Source organism: Simochromis diagramma, unplaced genomic scaffold (assembly GCF_900408965.1).
Source record: "Simochromis diagramma unplaced genomic scaffold, fSimDia1.1 OVJJ01000510.1, whole genome shotgun sequence".
Classification (NCBI taxonomy): domain Eukaryota; kingdom Metazoa; phylum Chordata; class Actinopteri; order Cichliformes; family Cichlidae; genus Simochromis; species Simochromis diagramma.
The window spans coordinates 975,049-996,815 of NW_024387326.1; the positions used below are offsets into that span (position 1 = coordinate 975,049).

The 21,767-nt window shown below is 39.4% G+C and overlaps 1 protein-coding gene across 1 annotated transcript; it reads right to left on the reverse strand.

Moving 5' to 3' along the window:
- Positions 1–702: 702 nt before the first annotated feature.
- pecam1 (platelet/endothelial cell adhesion molecule 1) lies at positions 703–12,099 on the reverse strand. The gene is made up of 15 exons (XM_040006125.1): positions 11,923–12,099; positions 11,798–11,821; positions 10,756–11,049; positions 9,431–9,727; positions 9,077–9,340; positions 8,656–8,937; positions 7,697–7,996; positions 7,329–7,607; positions 3,383–3,515; positions 3,208–3,275; positions 2,916–2,969; positions 2,392–2,481; positions 2,251–2,307; positions 1,548–1,570; positions 703–1,043 (listed from the first exon to the last, which is right to left on the reverse strand). The coding sequence occupies exons 1-15, from the start codon at positions 11,972–11,974 to the stop codon at positions 879–881; spliced, it is 2,382 nt and encodes a 793-aa protein (XP_039862059.1). The 5' UTR covers positions 11,975–12,099; the 3' UTR covers positions 703–878.
- Between the last annotated feature and the right edge of the window lie 9,668 nt (positions 12,100–21,767).

The window sequence follows — 21,767 nt, forward strand, 5'->3', positions numbered from 1 at the left end:
TCATGGCATTTATTAATACCATCCCAAATCACAGTAAATTATGATTAAATAAATAAAAACTTTTTTAATGTTTCTCCTTTTTCTGTTTTTAATAAATTTGTTTGCGCTTTCAAAAGCTGAAACAAAAATCTGGTGTAGCTCCAAAAGTGATATTGACTCTCATTATTTTCTTCCAGGAGTGAAAAATAAATTAACAGCTTATTCCAAATACTAGAGTCCAAACACCGCAATGCATACTGCATGCATGCTTTGTTTCTGCTGTGCTCTCAACAAAGCCTTGGGCATTTGCATAACTTCCCGCAGTGTTAATAAGATGACTGACCTAAAAAACATATCAGCTGTATGGAGACCTTGAATAGATTCATGTTATATCATTCCAATTAAATCTTAGATAATGGAAAATGAAACTGATATCTCCTGATGTGGAGGCAACAGTGAAAGCCTCTCTCACATTCAAGCGGATCACAGCCAGATGGCACTGAGTTTCCACGCAGCGCTGCCGCCTGAAGTCTGCCCTCTAGTGCTTCAATCTGGAATCACTGATGTGCAAACAGCAGTGAAGACCGAATGTACTCCAAACCAGACTACTGAAGAGTTCAAGGACCCTGCTCAGCTGATGAGAAACACCTCTTTACAGTTCAAAAGACGCACATCTGAATGTGTTTTCTTCTTTCATTAAAAAAATTGACAAAAATAGAGAGACTTATTTAACAAAACCATGTATTTAGCCAACAAGGACAAAGCAAGTACATGTACAGCGTGGATTGTTTTTCCAAAGCATGATAAAAAACATATGAGCACAAAGACTGAGCCACATGAACAAGCTGGATAAATACGGGAACAAATATTCTTGCTGCGCCTGGTATCTGGTCAGGGTTTCATTCCTCGTTGTTAGCGCAGTTAATGCTAACACTATTGTCATTTGGCTGGTCATCATTGGCGATGTGGTAACCATGGTTACTGGGGTCACTGTGGTAACCGTGGTCACTGGGGTCGCTTTGGTGATTGGTATCATGATTCAGTTCTGCATATTCCACAGACGCCTGTTGAAACACGAAGGTTGTATGAACGATTATTTTCATTGGCTCACTGAGTTAAATGCTGACTGTACGGTTACTACAGTGTGGTACTGTTTAGTGATTTTACTTATTAAGATTATTATTTCTCAGTTGATACAGCGATAACATGAGACATTCATCAGGATTGTTTCTACAAACTCTGGAGAGCTCCTCCAGAAGGATGGAGGAGGTTTGAGAGCTGCTATCATATTACTCCTCCTAATGAGTTAACTCAATGTGATGAGCAAATTTGGAGCCTTTTACTCAGCTACATTAGGTGCTTTTTTCCTGCAAATTTTATATTACATGAAATGTAACACTTTAAGTTACCTTTCTACAAACAATAAAAAGTGTCTCCACTGGGTTTCCACTTATTGTACAGTTTCTGTCTGTGAGATGTTTCTCTGAGCAAAGGCACAATACAGTCATGAGTGTGTGTGTGCGTGCAGCTCTTGGTAGTATGTGTATGCATGACGTGTTCACACTTACAGCATCAGCCAGCTCTTGAACACCTGCAAAAACAAAGCCAGAGGACAAGCTCAGGAAACAAAAGGTGTGTGAGGATTAAATGAGGGCTGTTTTCGTTTCCAGCACTCCCATGAACAGCTCTCTATTCCCAGGAAACAGGCAGCTTATCACATCCGACACATTCATACTGATCATTCTCATAAGCTCATGTCTTTTTAGACACGCTGCTTCCTGAGACACATGCACAAAAACCCTTCACTCCAGATCATTTGCTTTCTCCATATAATACATTAAGTTCTTAACTCTGATTATGTAAAGTGCCCTGAGATGACTTAACTTAGGATGTGGTGGTGTATAAATAAAACTGAGCTGAATTGTGCTGTATCACTCATTAAGTAATATTATATTATTAGGAGCCGAACTGAACAATGGACAATAAATTTCAAACAATCAAGCACTTTGCTTACTTAGCCTTAACAGATGCAAGCATTGTATGAGTCTGTTGCAACAACAGGAAGTGATCTTTGACGAAAGCAGGAAGTGGACACCTAGGGACTGGCCCTTCTGTTTTAATGGTACATTCTTTCAGTAACAATGCAGATGTTTACAGTTGGGGTTGATCCTGTTTCCTGTTGCTAGCGTTTTTTTCTTAATCTAATGACCTGATTTCTCTCACCGTGTAGTAGAAAAGGGGTCTGTGTGAGGAGCAGGATGTTAGTCGTACCTTGCTGGGAGTTGCGTACTTCACCGTGTACTGTGTCTGTGCCCTGTTTCACCGGAACTGACATGGAACAGATATAATATTTTAGACTGAGCTTTAAAAAGTCAAATTACAACTTATTAAAATTCAGAAATAATCTCTCACCTCTGCTGGGATCTGCCTGTCGCAGCTGATCCTCTTTGTACTGAATTTCTGGCTTTTCTAGAGTGTTTGTACTACAGTTGTCATCAGACTCTGCAACACAGTGAAATGAGCAAACTTAAATTACTTGCATATTGGAATATTTCATTATTTTTATTTAAAAAAATAGTATGACATGATATTTAATGACAAAGATATGTTCTTTTGCTATTTTCTTTTTCAAAAACAGCATTAAGAGAGAAAAGTCAACAATGTCTGAGTAGCTGACGTGGTATAACTTATTTTTTTGTGCCAATGATCTCAGTTTTTCTCTAAAAGAAATCAGAAACACATTGATTAATCATTCTGTCTCACCGGGTGAGATGTTTCCTCATTAAAAAGAGACAAAAAAGCCCAGAAGAGCACACTTACTGGACAAACTTTAGATTTATGTGACGGGAAACAAACCTTTTGAATTAAAGTATTGTTGACTTTGAATCTTCATGAGATTTCATGAGTTGCTACCAATAAATAAGTACTTTACATACCCGAGCCTGATACATGTTCACTCCAAATACTTTTCCCCATCATGCCTGGAGTTGCTGCACAGGGAGAATAAACATGGCACAGATCTCAGTGATGTAACTGATACATTCTCCTGCTTTAACATCAAAATCAGTCAAGACAACATATGTTTAATATATATTTAGGATAATTTTATGTTAGGATTCTTGGTGTTTTCTCTATATTATTGTATAGTTATTACTTTACAAAATAAAGCGCCTTGAGAAGACTGTGTTTTGGTGCTAAATGAAACTGCATCAGCATAAGGAGCTGTACCATTTGCGGCTTCGTTGACCTCTGCCTGGGTGAGGCTCATTCGCTCTACTTTGGTGCTGGCTGCCTTCCTAAAACAAAGTGAACACAAAGTATGTTCAACAGGAGGATGTATGGGAACCATACTCTGGTAACTAACCTTTAACATACTGATAAGAACACGAGAAATGCTACTTACACTGATAGGGTGCCGGTGCGTCTTTTCTTTAATTTGGGGAGACGCTTTTTGTAGAAAAGAAAGAGGATGATGGCCATTACGAAGAGGAGGCAAAAGACTGCAATAAGACCTTTCTTCCAGCCAGCCATCTTCACTGCAGAATACATGTGACTAAAGTCATTACTTAGTTACAAAACACAGCAATAAAATGGACTCACAAAACCTCATTTTGGCTTAAAGTTGTTTAAATGTCACACATGAGTGCATGTACAGGTGCATAATCAATTTATTTATTTATATATTCACCCTATCCTTAAAAAAATAGGAAACTGGACAATTGGAGCACAGCAGAAGAACAGTATCTGAAATTCATGTCTTTAAGAAACAGAAAAAAATCTGAAAGAGCTGACATTTCAGTTAACTCATCTACTGCTTACTGAAGCCTCATCAGAAATGATTTAAGTGGAAGGGTGACTCCCTGCTTCCCATTCTCAAGGAAGGGAAACAGTGAAAAACGGCTGAGGAATGCCACAGTGACTGTCTACAGCTATCTGTAAAATACAGTGAAGGATCTATGATGGTGTCGGGGTTGCATTTTAGCCAGTGGTGTTGGGGATCAATAATACTGGGACTAAAACTGATGAAATTATGAACACAGAAAACATTTTGATCCACCATGTAATGCAGTGTGAACAGCCTCTGACTGGCAACAGCTCTGTTTTTCAGCATGACCATGATCCCGGATGCCCTAAGCTTTGAATGTATTTCAAAAAGATACGATAAGATAACCTTTATTAGTCCCACGCGTGGGAAATTTCCTTTTGCTTCTGCTTTTGCCTTACATTATGTATTTGCATATATGTTTGCACATCTTTTGGAAATAATTGAACCTATTTCCCATTTCCTTGCAAAACATAAAGAAATGAGAGGTGGCTCAAGACTTGCATAGCACTGCAACTCATTTTATCCCCAATGAAAATAATTTAAGCATTTATTTATTATTTTTGACTTCATATGTTCAAACTTTGTAGTTATTTCTTAGATATATTTAGATTATTATTTACCACTTGATAACATGAAGAAGAAATTAAGATGAATTTAAGAGTAGCCTGAGAACTTTGTACAATAAGTTCTTAGGCTACTCTTAGTGTAAATGAATAGAAATTCCAGCAGCTATTTTAGATTTCTTAAGTATTTCATAGCAAACTGTATCCATAAACAGCTAACACAGTATTCAGTGTCAAAACAACGATAGCATGTACAGCTGAACTACAATTGGAGACATTAAAAAACTACTGAGGCAACTGTTGTTGTGATTTGGCCCTATATAAATAACATTGAATTGAATGACGGTGCATTGTTTCCACAATAACAAGAAGGAAAGTAAAGAACGCTGGAGAAAGTTAAGAATGATCTTTTTATGGCCTCGGATAGTGGACTCATCTCCATGCTTGTCCTGTTAGGCCTGTAATTCTAATGACATTATACAGGCTTTCTTTAGACAGTATTATTAAAGGCACAGCATGCATTTTCATTGGTATATAGATGATACCCAACTCTATCTACAGTATCCATGAAACCAGATAACACACTCCAATTAGTAAAACTGAAGGAAAATCTTATGCATATAAAGTTCCAGATGACTTCTAATTTCCTGCTTCTGAATTCAGAAAAAAAATGAGTTTATTGTCTTTGCTACACTCCAATAGGCTTAGTCTGCTGGGGGTTTCCCATGACACCATGTTTCTTCTTTACTTACCTCTTTTCACTAGTCATTCCTAATCTTTCCACAGCATGTCTTACAAATCGTCAACTTTTCTTTATTATCAGGTGTGTTTCCAGAATCACTAAAAACTGCTGTAATAAAACCTATACTGAAAAAGGACAATCTTGACAAGACACAAATGAACAACTACAGGCCGATCTCAAATCTCCCATTTTTAAGTAAGATCATTGAAAAAGCAGTTTCTCAACAGCTCAGTTACTTCTTAAAACAGAATAACTGCTATGATGCCTTCCAGTCAGGTTTTAGACAGAACCACAGCACTGAAACCGCTCTGACCAAAGTGTTTAATGACATATGTCTGAACACAGACAGTGGAAAAATGTCAGTCTTAGTTTTACTGGATCTCAGTGCAGCATTTGACACAGTTGACCACAACATATTACTCAAATGACTGGAGAACTGGGCAGGTCTTTCAGGAACTGTACTGAACTGGTTCAAAACATACGTAGAAAACAGGAAATACTTTGTATCAATAGGTAACTTCACATCTGAGCAGACAAGTATCACATGTGGAGTTCCCCAAGGTTCCATCTTGGGACCCCTTCTGTTTAACATCTACATGCTCCCACTGGCACAGATTATAAAGAACAACAAAATAAACTATCATAGCTATGCAGATGACACACAAATATATATCACAATGTCACCAGGAGACCGAGGCCCTGTACAGGCTCTTGGTAAATGCATTGAGGAAATCAATGACTGGTTGTGCCACAATTTTCTCCAGCTAAACAAAAACAAAACTGAGGTAATAGTCTTTGGCGCCAAAGAAAAACGATTACAGGTCACCAGAGAACTTCAATCTATACACCTAAAAACCACAAACCAGGCGAGAAATTTGGGTGTAGTGATGGATGCAGACCTAAACTTAGAAAAACACATTAAGACAATAACAAAATCAGCTTACTATCACCTCAAGAATATTTCAAGGATAAAAGATCTGATGTCTCAACAGGACCTGGAAAAACTAGTCCATGCATTCATCTTTAGGCTTGATTACTGTAACAGCATCTTTACAGGTCTACCTAAAAAAAATCAGTCAGACAACTACAGCTCATTCAGAACTCTGCTGCTCGAGTCCTCACTAAGACCAAAAAAGTGGACCACATCAGTCCAGCTCTGAGGTCTTTACACTGGCTGCCTGTCCGTCAGAGGATAGACTTTAAAGTTCTGATGCTGGTCTATAAAGCTCTGAATGGTTTAGGACCAAAATACATCAGTGACCTCCTGACCCAGTATGAACCTTCCAGATCCCTCAGGTCATCTGGATCTGGTCTTTTATCAGTTCCCAGAGTCAGAACCAGACACGGAGAAGCTGCATTCAGCTTCTATGCTCCTTATATCTGGAACAAACTCCCAGAAAGCCTCAGATCAGCTGAAACACTCAGTTTATTTAAATCCAGGTTGAAGACTCACCTGTTCTCAGCTGCATTTGAATAAAGCACCAAATCCACACTTTTAAGCTTAAATTTCAAAACTTACATTTTAACTACTGATTTTATCTATTGTTCTGATTTTATCTGTTTTGATTTTATATACTGTTTTGTTTGTTTGTTTGTTTGTTAATTAGTTAGTTAGTTTATTTGCTTGTTTTAATCAATTTTAAATCATGCTTTTTATTTGTTCTTGTTTCTAATGTCTCTGTAAAGCACTTTGAATCACCTTGTTGTTGAATTGTGCTATACAAATAAACTTGCCTTGCCTTGCCTTGCCTTGTGTCCTGTCTTCCTCACCCCTAACTAAGCAGATGAGTTTTTCCTTCCCACTATTGCTTGCTGACCACGGATCGTCTGATTGTTGCGCTTTTCTCCGTATTATTGTAGAGGAGTTACCTTACAATACCTTGCAATATAAAGCGTCTTGAGGTGACAATTAAGATTTGGCACTATATAAATAAAATGCATTTAATTTAATTGAAAACATGTTAATAAAAGACTTATTTTAATAGAGAGGAATATATATTAATTAAAAACAACCATACTGTTAACTTCAAAATCTGTCAGTGGTTGTGAAGAACAACAATTTTATTGCTTCGAATTGGTTGCTTGTTGATAATGCAGGAGGAAGCGAGCGCACTCATAATAGCATGAATATCCTCACTTTTCAACATCACATATCTTTAAAGTCCAGCTGATGTTAACCCCCCCCCCACACACATTTAACTGAAGATAAAACACACACCTCCAATTATGATGATGGCACTTTGCCTGGGCTCTGCAGCTGGGTTTGTGCACTCACAGAAGTATCCTCCAGCATGATCTCCTTTGACATTGCTGATGCTGTGAGATTCTTTCAGTTTCCTGGAGGTCTTAGAATCAAGGAAACCTTTTCCCAGACTGTACCAGGTAAAGTTAATGGGAAAACTACCTCTCTGAACAGAGCAGACAAGAGTCATGTTGTAACCCTCAGAGATGTCCTCCATCCTGGGCTCAGTGGTCAAGTGTGGTTTTGACACAGGTTCTTCACAGAGGAAAAAAAAACGTGTTAGACTTGGGTTCAACATGTTTTATATCAGTTTTATTCATTTCATGGTCATCAGTCCAACAAACCTATGATGTCGGACGATTTTAGTAGTTGCTCTCCTGTTCCCACCATGGGAGGCTTTAGTTGACTGTTGTTTGCATGGCAAAGAATGTTTTTTATGTCCGATATTTGGGTGATGGATGTGAGGTTGAAGATAGCCTTTTCACCGCGCTTGCTCACAACTTTCATGTCGGTTGGTTTACTAGATTGATACAGGGTGTACTTGGTGGGCAGAGTGCCTCTCTGACTGTAACAACTCAACTGGAAGGGCTTTCCCAGAAACAGCGTACCTCCCACCACAGACAGCACAGGCTCTGAAACAGGAACTGGGAATGGAGAATAAGATAGCATTAAACCAGACTGTGAGTCTACAGCCATGCTGGGAACTCTGATGCTGCACTGTAAGGCTTCCAGGTAAATGCCAATATGCTCATCCTCTTATGCTAGTTCCCCATCACCGTATAGTGTGTTAGTATGTTAACAAGTGTGATCTGAAACAAAACACAAAGTACAGTTGAGGATGATGGGAATCTCATGACCTTTTTCTTCAATACAAAAATAGACCTGATAGTTGTTTTCATACTCTGCACAAACTGAACTGTGCACTATTATAGGAGGAGGTTTCTCACCTGTTGCATAGATCAGGACAGGGTCTGATTCCCGCACGTTCTCTCTACAGATGATACTCAGTTTGGTTTAAGAAAAGGTCAGTCAGTGTGATCTGACTGAGTCTGGTGTTTGCATTCCTAGATGCACCTCTGTGCGAAAATGGCTAATGGTGTCATCAGAGGAGTGAATCCATTTTTTTTTTCACAGAATTTTCAGAAATGTCTCCAAATTTCTTCTAAATAGATGTTGAATGTAACACTTAAGCCTAAACCAACAGAATAAACGGACCAACACGGACCAACCATGGCTAACAAAGTAAAACATGTCCCACATCTTTATTGTGACAACAGCAAAACTTCGGTTGGATTAAACTCACCTTTGACCTTGACGAAATGTTTTTGGCTCTCCTTCACAATAGTGCGTGTCAGAGAATCAGACGTGGCATTACAGGTGTAGTTGCCACTTGCAGAAAGTTGTGCCACAGTCACATACGTGGCAGTATTTGCGACTACAGTGTTATCTTTGAAGATGGAGTACTGCATGGTTCCATTGTTGATCTTACTGGAATCAAGAATGCTAACAGAGCAGGTCAATTGGAACTGGTCTCCTTCAACTATGTCTGTGGGCTCCACAGTCAGCTGTGGCTTTGAAAACAGCGCTGTTGGGATTAGAGAGCAAAAATTAAGGATTCATACAATCTTTATGTGTGCATATATATTATTTTTGATTCGATTTAATTTGATAAGATGAAAAAAAATGATGCCATGTTTGAAAAATTCAGAGTAATTGATGCTTACATCTGACTGTGATTCTTCGCGAGGTTTCTTTCTGCACGCTGCCCCACTCTGCTTTGCACACAAGCTCTCCAGAGTCATCCTCTCGTACAGTGAATTTATGACTCAGGGCTGCAGCTCTGACCTGCTTGAGGATCACTTTGTCTTTTGTCAAGAACACTTCAGTGTTGCTCGGAGGATTGACAACTCTGCAGACCACTTCAATTATATCACCCTCAGAGAGACTATTGGAGGGAAGTATATTTATGATGGGGGCGATGTGGAGTGCTACAAGACAAAATCCAGAATAGTCAGACACACTTCTCCATAGGCACTCAGAGGTTTTCATTGTGACATAACAACATTCGATCGACTCACCTTTGACTATGAGTTCAACCTTTTTGCTACTGTTAGACTTTTGGTTCCCGGAAACCAAACGGATTTCATAGTCACAGTAGAGGATACAGTTTCCGATGTGACTCAGTCTCAGTGTAGCCGTTGATGAGTTGCCCCCCTGTGACAGCTGCTTTATGACCTCAGGGGATCCGGTCTTAAAGCTCTGGTAAAACTGGAAAATAAGGGGTCCTTTCTCCTCTGGAGCACTGCAGGTGGCTTTAAACTCCTCGTTCTCATAGGGCGATGAAGTAGTCAAATGCAGGGTCGGGGTCTGCAAGCCTGAAAAGCACATTCAGGTATATTAAGTATATTAGTTTCTCCAAATGTTGGACAAAGTTAGCGAAGAAAAGCTGCAAAGGCTTGAGCATCTGCAGAGGAGGACAAGGGATGTTGAAGATGGAGCTGCCAGGCAGGAAGAAAAGGGGGTACGAGACATGCACTTGGACGTGAGAAGCTCTACTGCCAAAATACAATTGAGGGAAGACATTCATTAGCCAGTGTGTGATTGTAGCTCACAAATTTGGTGACAAACTGAAAAAAGTCTGGGGCCGCAAAATATTTTTGGAGTATATATTGTATTATTTATAGTCATAAAAAATAAGCAAAGCAAAACAACCACATTACTACAGATGTGAACCTACTATTCATATTGCTTTCATATTATAGTTCAAATAATATATATAATAATATAGTGCATACGTAGTTAGATCCAGAAATATTAGAAAATTTGCTCAATTTTAGACAAAATATTGGATATGTGTGACATCAAACAATCAAGATTCAGATGTTGAACTCATTTCATATAAAATGTGTAGAAAGTGCGACAGTTTCCCTAAACAGATGCCAGTTTTTAAGGGCTCAAATGTAATTGGACACTGGACAGGCAGCTCCCGCCTGAAATGGGCTTCCTTCTTAGGAGTTGGCCTTTACTGCAGCTGCCTCCTCTTGTTGTGGTTTCCTTCCTTCTTTTCAATTTTGTCTTCAGTAAACTTTAAAAGCGTGATTATGCTGAGATAAGCTGATTGGCTCCGCCGCTGCAGGATATTTGTTTTTAACACAGAAAAAATTCTGAGATCATCCACGATTGCACACTTTTTTTTTGTTCGCGCTGAAAAACTGATAATTTAGGCGTTCCTTCTGCTCTGATTCTCCTTGATGAATACATTTTGTGCAAAGAAAAGATGATAAGCTTTGTTTGTGCTGAGAGCTCCTTTGATTGCATTTTGTGGCTTTATAAAAACAGTTTCCAAATGCAAATGTCACACTTAGAATAATCTCCAGACCTTTACTTGTAAATGTAACTGTACCTTTCACGTCCAGTTTCTGGCTGTTGCTGGCTTTGGCCTTGTTCTTGACTGAGACTCGACATTCATAATTTCCAGAGTCGGCAGCTCTGGCTGGGTTGATCTTATACTCGACCGTGTCTTCCGTGGCGTTGTTGGTGTAGATAGGAACATCGTCCCGTGTAAGCTGGAAACTGTGTATCAGGTTAGGGATGTTGCTGTGACTGACGCTGACCTGGCAGCGTAGCCTCACTGCTGTCCCGGTCTGAACTGCGTTCCTGGGTTCGATTGTGAGGCGAACAGTATCTATGGTGTATGCTGTAGTCCACAAATATCACACACAGACACAGAAACAGAAGATGAATGGGAAAGAAATAATCAACAAACATAAAAAAAGACCTAAACAGTAGCACAAGCGCCAGGTTAAGACTATGGAAAGGTGCTTCCTGCTCATCAGTCGGGTGCACAGAGGAACTGATGGAGGAAGGAAAGCACCTCAGTAAACAGTGCCGACCCTCTACATCCCCTTGGAAAACCATGTGGATTCATTCAAACTTCTGCTTTCCCTCCACGACAACAGCACAGTGGAAGTGGAAACAATCACTCCACATCCTCACGGTAGCCAATTGCTGTTAATCTGGATTCTGGGATGTGAAGTGCTGTAAATAACAAACCCTGAGCCTAGCTTTGAATGATGATGACACCAGCGCTTTCAAAGTTTAAATCAACAAGGTGCCACTTTAATAAGGACGCTTCAGAGACACCAGAATCGAATTACATTTTTTAAACACGGGTGTTATTTCTTTATTTCAGAGGAAAGGTGGTCTTCTAAGATCGTGGCAACTTTATAGGCACCTAGTTGTATTGCCTTCTGAAAGCTTTCAAATGTCATATTATTCAAATTGAAGGTGATTAAAACATGGCCCAGCATCGCCTGTGACAAATCAATTTCTTTTTGTGTGAAAACAGCTTTTTTGTTAAATATAGAAAGGACTGTAACTGTTACTACACCGGGGAGTCTGCACTAGTTATTATATGATCAGGCGTGTAATGCAGTTATACTTACACCCCTGTCCTCCAGCACAATGCCCTGTAAGTCACACAGAGTGGAAGAAAAAAAATATCAGGTGAAAATCAGGAGATTTTGTTTATAATATAGTAACATCCTTCATCCTCAGTCTGGGTTCTTACAGATGTGTAGCAGGCTAGTCAGAAACAGCAAGCCGGGGGGTCTGCAGCCCATCCTGGGTGAAGGTGGTTTACCGCTGAAAGACTACAATACATCTGCAAGGACAGAGGCCAGAAAGGGCAGTCACACCCAGACCAGGGAGGACTTTTTACTTAGGGAGAGGTGGAGTGAACAGAAGGCAGTGGTGCTGAAGGGCTGTTCCATGTCTTATTGGGCACGCTTGACTGAACAGGAAGTGGCTGCTACTTCCTCAGGATCTGTACCATTTACTTTGCCCTTTCTTTTGTTATGATGACGAGAAAAATTCAACAGGAAGAAGCAATTTTTTAGTCTTCTCACATCCTTCAAAGGTCTGGGGTGTAGAAAACACAGACATGATGTCTTCTTTTTAGCATAATTTAATTAATGACAACCATGTCGAAGAACAGTAAAGACAGCGTGCGCTGTTGTTCTTCAGATAGAGTTAACCTCTGAATCCCCTGAGTTTGGTCCTCAAGTATTCTTATGTGCACATTAATGTGTTTAAAATGTGCTGATGTGACTAGACATTCATTAATCATATTTCGATTTACTTGATAGAGCCCTGTATTCCCTTGAATCTATATTAATGGAATCACTGGATTTGTGTTTGTATGCGTTTCTAATAAACTGTCATTTTACTTTAATTTGTCCAGATTATTTAAAAGGATTGACAGCGAATCATTTGATATTAGTTACCATACTTGTCATTTCCTCAGTTATTGTTGCGCGTAGAAATTACGCAAAGCAGGAAGAATCAAAAACATGAGTTTCTCTTGTGACCACTTAAGAAAAATGAGTCAATCTTTATAAACTCTCAGAAAACATGTTTACAGCCTGGTAAGCATGCACTCGAAGGGCAAAGGCTATACTAGAACTCTGACAGTTTCTAATGCTTTTTACAATATGATGAGGTTAGCCTGTTATGGTGTCATTGTTATGTCACAGGGTGTCGTATTAAAAATATATAAAGTGTGTTTTACAGTTCTCTCCATCCCTTTTCATGTAACAGAGTACTCAGTATGGTTTCTTGAAAATTTTCTTCAAGGTCAACTTTGACCTTTAACAATGAAGGTCAAGGTCAAAGACTTCCCCAACCAAATAGTGTGAGTTATAAAAGTTTAACTGATTTTCAGTTTTGATGTGACCTTGATCTTTACCTGATTTTCTCCTAAATTAAATCAGCTCGAGCTGTTATTGGCATCTACCATCAGAAAAAAATTCAAAATGATATCTTGAAAACTGTGGACTCAGGGACCTAACCCACAGACAGATGGACAAACAAACAAACTGAACCAGTTACATACTCCCTCCCTTCAAAAGGGACACTAAACAAACAAACAGTCATTCACTTGGATAACAGTAAGTAACAGTTTAACTGGGTGTACTGGTAAACTGTGTGCTTGGCCTCCCCTCTGGTTACTGGACGTCTAAACCTTGTTTAGTTCTTTTTAATTATCCGAATTAACTGAATTGTCTAACAAATAATATGACAAAACAGTGTGATACAGCCCCTATAAAAGGTTTAAGTTCAAGTTTCAGAGAGAAATATCATTTGATGTACAAAGTAATAAATTAAGTTGATATTATCAGCTTTCAACTTGAATTTGAACAAAAGCTTGGAACATCGGCACTGTGAAGTGATACCTTGTGTGAAATATTATTTTTCATACCATATTGTATCACTTGGGAATGCCTCGGTGTCCTGCCCAGAAAAGCTGTAGGAGGCAGTGAGGGAGCTCTGGGAATCTCTGCTTAGATGGATTTTTGCCCAATGTTTTGTAATCAGAGTCTGTTGAAGGGAGAGAGAGGAGAACTGACACTACAGTCCCAATGCTGAAAATATGATTATAATTTTATTCCTGGAGTAAAAAATTAATCAGCAGCTTATTCCAACAAATATGAATGCTGTAGTCTGCAGGCTTTGTTTCTGTTGTGCTATCAACAAAGCCTTGGGCATTTGCATAACTTCCCACAGTGTTAATAAGATGACTGACCTGAAAAAACATATCAGCTTTATGGAGACCTTCAAAAAGGTTCATGTTATATCATACCAATTAAATCTTAAATAATGGAAAATGAAACTGATATCTCCTGATGTGGAGGCAACAGTGAAAGCCTCTCTCACATTCAAGCTGATCACAGCCAGATGGCACTGAGTTTCCATGCAGCGCTGCCGCCTGAAGTCTGCCCTCTAGTGCTTCAAGCTGAAATCACTGATGTGCAAACAGCAGTGAAGACCGAATGTACTCCAAACCAAACAACTGAAGAATTTAAGGACCCTGCTCAGCTGATGAGAAACACCTCTTTACAGCTGGAAAAATACACATCTGGATGTCTTTGAATGTGAAAAAATGAAAGAGAAACACACTTTTAAAAAATCCTGTCCCTTCTGGCAGCTTTTGCAATCAGAATCAGAATGATCTGAAAGCACCTGTAAGAAGAACAAACATTCAGTACCTGGAACGCAAAAATTTGAAAATGCTCAGGTACATAAATCAATAATCTTCTTGTGAGGTGTGTTTTAGTATGAGTGTGAGAGACAGAAAGAGAGTGTGGAGTGTGAGTGTGTATGTGTCTGCCAGTACTTGAGAAGTACTTGAAAATGCTGGTGGGAAGAGGCGGGAAGCAAAGGCAGACAGAGATAGGTCCAGGAGATCTGGGCCATCTGCAGCCCCAAGAGTCCTGAAGACCTAAGGCCACACATCTTAGCGATATCTGCTCGCCCATCCCAGCAGGAGAAGGAGGAAGGCCCTAGATAAGGTGCCAGTTGCTAAAGGGCAGGAGTCTCAGAGGACCAGAGCTGATGGGCAGCCGACTCTGCTGGAGGTCGGCCACCCCATTGTGAGTCGAGATCAAGGTCCCATGGCTCCAGGCAGTACCCAGCAGAGTCCCCCCTCCCCAACATGGAAGAGGCCCACCAAAGGAGTGGGTCAGCGACCACAACAGAACATCCTTATTTCTGTTAATGAAGAGACAGTAATGATTTGGGGCATCAAAACCACACATCCCAGAAAACAACAAGTACCTACATCCCGAGTGGGGCAGCAGTTATGTAATTCCTACATTTTATAGCACTGCTTTAATGCTTCATAATAAATCAATTATTTAGCCCATTTTTCTCTTAATTACAATCTAGACTGTATTGCTGGCTATAAGTTGGACTCTTTACTGGTGGGTGGCAGACTCTGCCAGGGTTGCCCTTTGTCACCAATTCTGTTCATATTTTTTTAGACAGCCTTTTTGGACCACCACCTTCCACCACCTGTCGATGTATAGACAGGTGGTGGAAGGTGTTCACTTTGGTGGCTTCAGGATTTCATCTTCTTTCACCTTCTCACACTGTTGCAATCTGAAATCATGCTGACTTTATACTGGGAAACTGATAGCTTAAAGCCCAGTGAGACTAATTCAGATATTTTGATTCAGTCACTGAGTCTAGATATTTTCTTAAAGGAGTGTTATTTTAATTTTGTGCATCTGATAACTCATTTTTGGCCTTAGCAGCACATGTTTGGTTTTTCTTCATAACAGTGAAGTAGATCACAGCCAGATCTTTCTGAAGTTTCCTATTTTGACTGCCTGAAATAGGCTCTGTAATGGTACAAACAAAAATGACCAATTCACACAGTCAAACACTTCTCTTCCTATCCAGATTTCATACACCGTGTCCACACTTTCCACATTGGAGGGTCAGCACAAAGACCGCGGTTGCATGAACAAATAATCCTCTTGTGTTCAATTTTGGGTCCTATCTTCATTCCCCATTGTCAGTGGTATCAATGTTACATGCAAATGTGGTCACCACTGATGCTGTGGTTGCCGTGGCTACCGAGGTCACCGTGTGATGAACAGTATTATGGTTCAGTTCTTCATATTCCGCTGAGACGTGTCAAAACACGAGGCGTGCATGAAGAAAAAAGCCTTATTAGTGATGGATCACTGAGTAAAAAGCTGACTGTAAGGTTACTATGGGGCAATCATGCACATATCACAGGGTAATGTGATTAATCACATCAAATCATTTGTTTCGAACACGATACTGTGCACCAAACATCTTCACTTTGGTCTCATCTGTCCAAAAGGCAGATGTCCAGAAATCGTTTGGAGGTGGAACTTTGTAAACGTAAGCTGTGCTGCCATGTTCTTTTTGGAGAGAAGAGGCTTCTTCTGCCAATACTTACAGAAAAGTCACACTTGTTCTGTCTTTTTCTAATTGTACTATCATGAACTGAAAGTCTGATATGTAAATCTTGGGGTTTTTGCAGTTTCTCTGAGCATTGCACGAATTTACTGGGACGTCCACTGCTGGAAAGATTTTGACATTGGTTTTGAGTATTTTCTATGTGTGAACAATCTTTCTTACTGTAGAATGAGGAACTTTAAGTTATTTGGAAATGACCTTACAACTTGGGCATCGACATTTGCTTCTCTAAAATCATTGTTGATTTCCTTCCTCCATGGAATTGCGTTAACACACACCTGAATGCCCCACACCAGCAAACTGCCAAACCTCTGCTTTCATAGAGGTGCTCACATTTGCTGATGATGAATTAATCAAGTGCATTTGATCAGCAGCACCTAGCTGCTACTTATCTTCTTAATTCCTATGAAAGTAATAACGATGCATTTAGTTTTCACACACTGAATCTGCATTTTGGCTCATTTTTTGTTAAATAAATGACGACATGATGTAAAATATCATGGGTCGCTGTTCATGCAAGTTCATTTTAAGGCTTGATAAGAACACGATGAATTTTTAATGTCATGATATGTAAAACCTTAGAAGTGAAAGAAGTAGTTTCTATGATTGTAGACACTCTTTAAAGATTTTAGGCACATAAGATATTTAGATTGATCAGATAATATCACCACTGATTGTCATTCTGCAGTATCACAGTGACCACACGCTCATAGCCAGTCATAAGATGTTTGCGGCTTCACGGTTCGTAAAGAAATGAGCCTCAGCTCTGTTCGAGGTTGTCTCCTTCAAATCTCTGTGAGCTCCACATTCAGCAGTGGCTTTGAAAACAGCTCTGTTGGAGTTTGATAGCAGTATGCAAATTTATATTTCCATTTTCATAACAGCAAAGGCTCTGAACCTGGGAATATAATTGTCATGTCCGACATTTCTTAATAATAACTTTACCTGTTTCTTGCCTTTGACTGCCATTGTTTCATAAGCTTCCTGTCCCGCTCTGCTTTGCATGCAGGCTCTTGGGGGTCACCTTCTTGAGCACAGAATCGATGATTGAGGCTGTAACCTGCTCGAGAATAATCATGTCCTTTTTCAGGGATACGTCAATGTTCGTCAGTGGATTACTCAACATTTTACATACCGCCTAAATTCTGTCATCCTAAAAGACATTACTGAAGGGCAGAACATTGGGGGAAATGTGGAGTACTGCAAGAAAAAAACGATAATAAGCTAAAACAGCCTTCTTCAATCAAACTGGTCTTTCCATTGTTGCGTAAAAAAAACTTGTCTAATGACTGACTATCACTTGAATGCCATTGCTTCTGCTGGACTGTCAAGTCCCAGAAACCAAACTCATCTTGGAACAGAGGGCAGTCTCCAATATGCATTAGCCAGAGTCTTCTTCTTCTTCTCTTTTAGCTCCTTCCTGCAGGGGTGCCCACAGAGACACATCTGCACATCTCCCTCCATCTCACCCTGCATCCTCCTCTGTCACTCCAACCCTTCTCTCCACCTGCCTCCTAACATGCCTTCCCCATTTCAATTCTCTTTTTTCCACCGGGATCCTGTTGGACAACAGCATCTGGTGGTCATTGTTAATCCGGCCCCTGACCAATCTGGTACGAAATCTCATTCTTGATGATCTGCAAGATTTTATGCGGAATGCCCTTCAGCATGAAAACTGAGTCACAAGCAGCTTGACTAGCGTGCTTGACACCCATCGGTATTTTATCAAAGAGTACAGGTTTATCTGTAATGTACGTGCACTGAAAGATGAATAAATGCTCCTCTCTCAGTTTGTCAAGTTCCAGTCTTTGTCATTGGGCCACAGATGTGCCTACAAAATTACAGAAACATTAAAAAAATCTGTAGCCAAGCTTCCTGAGGAAATAGCCTACTGTTGCCAATGAGATTGCAGTCCTTGACTACTTTTTAGATTTCAGTGGTCAAGCACTGTTAGCTGTAGTACACCTCGTTGAGAACACGAGTTTTATTCTGAATTAAATATCTCCTCAACAAACAATGACATTTGAGTTTGGTGGAAGAGTTTGAGGCCTTGTGACCTATTCATTTTAGCTTTCTTGCTAAGTACTATCAATGCTACTTTTGTGTTTGCCACATGTTAGCCACATGCCAGTTAGCATAGTAACTTAATACATTTGAATCACAAAGCAGCAATGCCCTAAATTATATTTAGCATCAGAGTCTATTTTGCTGAAAATTGGGCCAAAATTTACACAAATTAATATTTATTTTCATAAACAGTTCATTGTAATTAGCTATTATTATTATTATTATTATTCATTTATTACTATTATTATTGTAGTTTATTCTTTTGCGGTTGTGACTGCTTCTGTATCCACCTGGCGAGGAACCAAAGAATTTGGCACAAGAAGTAAAAAAAAGGAAGACACTATGAGTGTTATTCAAATTCCTGCTGTTTGAAAGCTGTTAAAAATTTGTGATGTCTATTCAAGCTCAGCACGATGTCAAAGACTACCCAGCGTCATCTGTGACTAAAAATACCTTCAATGAGTCTTGCTGAGGAGTTTAAAATATCAAGGGGCAAGAGTGCACAGAACAATATCCACTTCCTGCAAAAAAGTAGCTCTTTTTGATATGTGATGTAAAAATAGCGTACTTTTCGAATAGAGCTGGGTAACCTTTATTGTTGTAATAGTAAAAATTGTACGAACTACTATTTATTAAACAGAATGCTTGAGTCACTGTCCTTTATCTGAGAAGGAGAAAAGAAAAAAGAGAGAAAAGTGAAAATCAGTTTATAAAATATCCTGTATCGGCGGGGTGGGTTCTCACAGAAGTATGAATCTGGAGCAGCAGCAGGCCGAGTGGTCCAGAGGACATTCTGGTAAAGGTGTTTCACTATCGTAAGATTAATAACACACAGCTTCAGGAGGAACATATGACAGACATTCTGGCAGAGACGAGTGGTGGTGTTGACAGGGTGTTTCTCATCTTATCAGTTATGTTCCCTCTTGCTGCTTGGCTGACCCGGAAGTAGCTGCTTCTTCCACTTTCTAACCCCAAACTGTTTATTGTAAAGATAATTTAATGAAATTTTTTGTGTGAGGAAGTGAGAAAGCATTGTGTCTCTGTTGGATAGTCCAACTAAAACAAAAAGCTCATCAAAAATTATGCAAGAACCTAAAGGCCATGTTTTGCTTCTCTTGCCCCCTTACCTTGCGGCTTTTTCTTTCATTATTAATGCCATGTGCTGTGTTTTTTTTAACTGTGGGAACAAACCGAATCTCTTAAACAGACAGTGTTTTGACAACATGCCGTGCCACTTTATAACTCATCCTCGATCCAGTGCTCAGTAACCTCAGCTTAAAACTCAGAGATGAAGATTTTTAGCAGCGGAGCACACAGTAACGATTTATATAAGAAGTTCATCATCAAATTAGTAATTCTGGGATAAATACGACACATAAGAAAATATGATGTGATATTAATTGAATATGGCTACAACTCTGGATATTGAGCAGTTCTTCTGCTGTTCTGTCAGGTGGATAAAAGTATTCATCTGTTAACAAATGGTGCAGCTGTCCCCATCAATTAAAAAGCCTTGGGCTGTGGGGTTTCTCTCAGTAACAGAGTGATACAGTTTCACAGGCAATATTTGAAGTGCATTAAGTCGCAGACTGCAATGGTAATGTGACTGTTTGGTGTGCAAATATCTCAGGGTTATTGCATTTGTACTTAAAGAACAGTTTTCATTATGAGATGTGGATCATCTTGCAGTCGTTACCTTTGACCACTATGAGGTGCTGAAGAATAACAGGAAAAAAAGGTGATTCAAAACTCTGACGGCGCATCCCCCCAGCTTTATCTCCATCTCCACAGTACCATTCATTTTTTTTCACCCCATCATAACAACAGATATTTTAGCCCTCACTGGTGCAGAAGCAGGCTAACCTTTATAACCCTCCTGATATTTCAGCACAGGCTTCTCGTCTAATAAAATGCTGTTAATCGGGCAAACGCTGAATTCTGCACGTAAAGTTTCTATTCAGGTTATTTATTTGTCCACGTGTAGCAGAACAAAAGAAGACCCTCTACTGCTGTATTAGGCTCAGTTGCAACCGACATAACTACGCAATGCAGCATTTGGAAGCAGGTCCATTAGCATCTAACATACTGTTCTTATTAATCATCATTTAAATAAGAGACTTATTGGTTTGGAGCATTCAAAACAGGGGAAACTGATTATGTTGTTCTGCTGGCCTAACAAAGTCCATTCTGTCCTTCAATTCAATCCTTCTTAAATGTGATAGACATAATTCTAGCATTATGCATAACATTAATAACATTAACTTGCAGTTTTGGCTCAAAGTGCTGGCATTTTCTTTTAAATTCTAAAATGTATATCTAATATGACTCACTCTGAAAGTAGTTGACAACTGGTTTGTAATAATTTATAGATGATGATGCAAACATGCATGCCCATCACTCAGCAGTAGATATACCTGCAATCATCACAAGGCTTCACCATAGGGCATAGTAGAGAATAGCCCAACCTGGTGGAACATGCAGAGAACAAACTGCCTGACAACATCGAGCTAAATCTCGCGGTGTACGGAAATCATGGTGCTCACTGCAGGGATTCAATACATGTAAGTTGATGTTTGTTTTCTTTACATTTTAGTTGTTTTTTCTGCTTTAAGATGCCTGTCTGAAAAAGCAGCCATCTACACATCACTAACAGCAACCAAACAACTGTGATTTTCTGGGAAATTGCCGCGTCAGCTTCTGCCTGCATGTGTTTACTGTGTTTTTATTTCTTTAATGAGTGTGCTGGTTTGAAAAGAGTGACTGATGGCGGCAGTACCACTGAGCTATTTATGGGTCCAGGTTTAGGGTGTGATTGATGTCTTTGCTCTGGGATTTATAGTGCTTGCATTTCATTTATTCAATGTGCACAGACTACCACCTGTGTTCCCCGGGGACTCCAAGAACATTTTACTCACATTGCAAAAATAATAATTATAGCAAAACTTTATTATTTTCACAGCATTATCACTTATCTAATTAATGCTAATCTTTAAATGCAATGATTTTTATTACTGCAAACTTGCAACTAAACTCTTATTTAATGTAACTTTCAGCTTTTAGCCCGAGTACCATCCATGTTATTACTTAACAACTAACTTACTATTCTGTGCCTCTGGTATTACTTAATTTTCTTGTAATGTGAAGTAAACATTATGTGTATTGAATTTATATAATGAACCCAATCAGGGTCATTTTGACCCCAAGATAAAATAATTGAAATAAACACGTAGCCGGCCCGTCCAGTGATGTAATCAGCATTTCTGGGGTCTGGGTTAGCATTTGGGTTACCATATTCAATTCAATTCAATTCAATTCATTTCAATTCAATGTAACACAGCCCTACAATAATAGGAGAAAACCTTAACAATTCCCACAGTGGGAAGGAAAAACTTCCTTTCAATAGGAAGAAATCTCTATCAGAGCCAGGCTCAGGGAGGGGCAGCATTCCAACCGCATCATCTGCATAAAAGCAAAATGAGATCCTCAGGTTACTGAACCTGACACCCTCCAACCCTTGGGATGCACAGTTGAGTCAGACTTCCTGGGAATGTGAACTAA

Bases quoted from the DNA above. Each gene is read 5' to 3' on its own strand.
- pecam1 (XM_040006125.1), bottom strand. From the start codon at position 11,974: ATGGGCTGCAGACCCCCCGGCTTGCTGTTTCTGACTAGCCTGCTACAC. The intron at 11,822-11,922 runs GTAAGAACCCAG...TGTGACTTACAG, and splicing joins GACTAGCCTGCTACACATCT to GGCATTGTGCTGGAGGACAG. The intron at 3,516-7,328 runs GTGTGTGTTTTA...TGTATTCTGCAG, and splicing joins TGCCATCATCATAATTGGAG to TGAAGATGGCTGGCTGGAAG.